This window comes from Arachis duranensis, chromosome 2 (genome assembly GCF_000817695.3).
Source record: "Arachis duranensis cultivar V14167 chromosome 2, aradu.V14167.gnm2.J7QH, whole genome shotgun sequence".
Classification (NCBI taxonomy): domain Eukaryota; kingdom Viridiplantae; phylum Streptophyta; class Magnoliopsida; order Fabales; family Fabaceae; genus Arachis; species Arachis duranensis.
This window is the reverse complement of record NC_029773.3, coordinates 43,890,863-43,894,798: the sequence shown is the minus strand read 5'-3', so window position 1 is coordinate 43,894,798 and position 3,936 is coordinate 43,890,863. Positions and strand designations below refer to the sequence as shown.

Below are 3,936 nucleotides of genomic sequence, written 5' to 3'. Positions count from 1 at the left end.
ATGCACCTTTGGAAAGTTACCGATGCATTGCATAAGCCAAATGGCATACGCTTATAGGCATAAGTTCTAAAGGGGCATGTAAATGTTATTTTTTCTTGGTCCTCTAGAGCAATGTGTATTTGGAAGTACCCTGAATAGCCATCTAGAAAACAATAATGAGATTTATCGGATAACCGATCAAGCATTTGATCGATAAACGGTAGTGGAAAATGATCCTTTCTAGTGGCCGTGTTCAACCTTCGGTAGTCAATGCACACCCGCCAAGAATTTTGCACCCTTGTTGCTATAAGCTCTCCGCTCCCATTTTTTATTGTGGTCACCCCAGACTTCTTTGGCACAACTTGAACAGGACTCACCCATTCACTATCCAAAATGGGTAGATGATGTCCGCTTCTAATAACCGGGTAACCTCTTTTTTCAAACCTCTAGAATGGTAGGATTTAGTCGCCTTTGAGGTTGTCGAACGGGTCTAGCTCCTTCCTCTAGGAATATTCGGTGCTCGCATACTTGGGAGCTTATTCCCACTAGATCCGCCAAGCTCCATCCTATTACCCTTTTATTCTTCCTCAAAACATATAGCAACTTTTCTTCTTGTGGAGGAGTGAGTTCCTTTGCAACAATTACCGGGAACTTATGGGCTTCATCAATGTATGAGTAATTTAGGTGGGACGGTAGTGGCTTCAATTCTAGCTTTTGGTCTTGACTTGACACTTGAACTTCCAGAGGATTCGGATGGGGTAATGTGTTCACTTCACTTGGGTCTTCACTTACTTCTTCAATTATATACTTCTTATCTAACTTTGCATAATGCACTTCGGCCACAATGTTGTCAATTAGGTCACACCGGAATATGGAATGGTTCTCCGGTGGGTGCTTCATGGCTTTTTCTAAGCTAAAACTCATGACTCTCCCATCTATCTCAAATGAGTAGGTTCCCAAATGGGCATCCACCTTGAATCTAGAGGTCCTTAAAAACGGCCTCCCAAGTAGGATAGATGATGTCCTCTTGGCTCCATTTGATGGCATCTCAAGGACGTAAAAATCGATTGGAAACACCAACCCTTTTGTGTTCACCAATACGTCTTCCGTCACACCCGTCACGGTTATTATGCTCTTATCCGCTAAGACAAACCTAGCCGCCGACCGCCTCAATGGTGGTAGCTTCAATAAACGATAAACAGTAAGAGGCATAATACTAACGCATGTACCGAGATCACACATACAATTAAGGAATTGAACTCCATCTACGGTACAAGTAACAATGCATGGGCCCAGATCAACACACTTTTCGGGCAATGCTCCCATCAAAGCTGAAATAGAACTCCCCAATGGAATAGTTTCTAACTCATGGATTCTATCTTTATTCATACATAAATCCTTGAGAAATTTTGCATACTTAGGTACTTGATGGATAGCATCAAAGAGAGGAATAGTTACCTCAACTTTCTCGAACATCTCCACCATTTTGGGGTCTAGTTCTACACGCTTCCTAGCTTTCCTTGCTAATGTTGGAAATGGGATTGGTTGAGCAATTTCTTCTTCCAAGGCCTTTTCATGTTTGTAGACTTCATTTGTCGGTTGGGAGATTTCATCCTCAACTACCACTTGTGCCTCTTCTTCCTCTTCAACTTCTTCTATCTCAATTCCCTCCTCATCTTGAGTTACTATTATAGGACTTGGTTCCTTTTGCTTTCTTTCTTGTAATTGTGTTCCGAATCTCAAGAAAATGGCATTGATGCCACCCTTGGGATTGGGTAGAGGTTGTGAAGGAATAGCACTAGAACTTGAGGCTTGAGGAGTGGAAGTGGAAGGTGGTTTCATGCATGCAAGAAGAGCTTGTAGAGTAGATGTGAGACCGGTGAGACTGGAGGCAAGTGTAGTTTGAAGCTCTTTTTGGCCTTGGAGAATGGTCCGGAGCGTATTATCTTGATTGGGAGAAGTGGAAAGGTACGTGATTTGAGGGGCTTGTGGTTGATTAGGTTGAGGTGGTTGTGTTTGGTGTGGTGGTTGGTAGGTTTGGTAATATCTTCCTTGGTTTTGTTGAGGGTATGGTTGATTTTGTGAGTATCGGTTTTATGAGTTGTTGTTGTTCCATCTTTGGTTACCTCCATTATCCCTTCCCTCTTGTTGATAATTGTCCCTCCATTGGTTGGGATTGTCTCTCCAACCTTGATTATAGTTGCTACCCCCTTGAAATTGCCTCCTTGTTTGTAGTATCTTTGATTCGGACGGTCATAGAAGTTGTGGGTAGCCGCCAAGGTGTTATCTTCTTGAAGGCTTGGACATTCGTCCGTATAGTGGGAATAGCAAGAACAAATACCACACACCTTTTGGGGGACCCATTGTTGACTATGTTATAGAGGGGGTGGTGGAGGTTGATGTTGTTGTTGACCAAGTTGAAGTTGCTTTAGAATTCTTGTCATCTCACCCAAGGATTTGGCAAGAGCCACGGTCTCACTACTAGTGGAGACTTCATTTACGGTCTTTGGGCAGTTGATTCTCCATCTCGCATGTTGGGTGGACTCGGCCAAGTCGCCAATGAGTTGCCATGCCTCCTTTGCCGTCCTATACTTTGACAAAGAACCGTTGCTTGAGGCATCCAATAAATTCTTGTCTTGTTCTCTCATTCCTTGGCATATGCAGCTAAGCAAAACTTGAGTATCAATCATGTGGTTGGGACATGAGTTAAAAAGTTTGCAGAACCGCTCCCAATATTCATATAGAGTCTCCGTTTTGCCTTGTACAATCATAGAGATCTCTTTTCTTAGCTTGTCCGTCATTTCTGTGGGCAAGAATTTATCTAGGAATGCTCTTCTAAGCAAGTCCCAGTTGGTAACAATATCACTAGACAAAGTGTAAAAACCACTCCTTGGCTCTTCCCTCAAGAGAGAATGGGAAGGCGAACAACCATATAGCAACTTCATCGACCCGCCTAGTTGTTGAGCATACACAATGAAAGTCCTTGAGGTGTCTAATAGGATCTTGTGCGGGATGTCCATGAAACTTAGGTAAGAGATGAATCAAAGCGGTCTTGAGTTCAAAATTCGCATTCAAGTTTGGATGAAGCACATGAAGGGGTTGAAGAACAAAGTTCGGTGCACCCGCTTCCTTGAGAGTAACCCTCCTTGGAACGGCCATAGTGCCGGAACCTAGATCAAGAGAAGAAGTATTAGTAATATCAAAGGAAGAATAGCTAGTGCCTTCTTCGAATGATGGTTCGGAGTCCACTTTGGATATGGTTGGTGAATTAGTAAAAACCTTTTCACCCTCCTCAAAAGCTAACCGCCTCCGAGCTTGCCTTATGTGAAGCAAAGTTCTTTTGATTTCCGGATCAAATGGTGCTAAGCTCGGATTTGGTAGTGAACGCGTCATAAAATGAAGGGAATATGAAGCTCATGACAACAAATGGAATTAAGCAAATATCAATCCTAACTAGCAATCAAACAAATAAATAATCAAAAGAACTTGCAATTATGTACACATACACATATTCACACTAAACAATAACATGGCACACATAAGCAAATCTCCGGCAATGTTGCCATTTTGATGAACGTTATTTTTATGTTGGTATAGAAATGGTAATAAGTCCAATCGTGAGTATAGTCCAACCAACACGCATATTCCACATCAAACAATTCTACAATCTATAACCGAGAGTATTAGTCCCGAGTCGTCCTCCCTAGGAATTGTCTTAGAATGCACATTATTGATTAGGAAGTCTTTTGTGATTTTGAGAGTTGGTATGAGAGTGTAAGCTAACAAAAAGTAAACAAGAAGTAATCAAGATAAAAGCCTTGGCCAAGGATGAGCATTGGAAGTTCCATCATTATAGTTTCTTTCAATTATGATAGCAATTGAGTGTTGCTTCACTTAGTTAACCTCTAATGATGGAGGAAAGTCAAGAAAAAGTAACTAACTTGAGTCACAAGTCCT

General features: G+C 41.9%; 1 protein-coding gene across 1 annotated transcript; it reads right to left on the bottom strand.

The window, feature by feature from the left end:
• Positions 1 to 417: 417 nt before the first annotated feature.
• LOC107474323 (uncharacterized) lies at positions 418 to 1,821 on the bottom strand. Its single transcript, XM_016093950.1, has one exon. It carries the CDS (start codon positions 1,819 to 1,821, stop codon positions 418 to 420), a length of 1,404 nt encoding a protein of 467 aa, XP_015949436.1.
• Positions 1,822 to 3,936: the final 2,115 nt, after the last annotated feature.

What these genes read in the sequence shown, in the direction of transcription:
- LOC107474323 (XM_016093950.1), bottom strand. Translation starts at nt 1,821, where the DNA reads ATGAAACCACCTTCCACTTCCACTCCTCAAGCCTCAAGTTCTAGTGCT.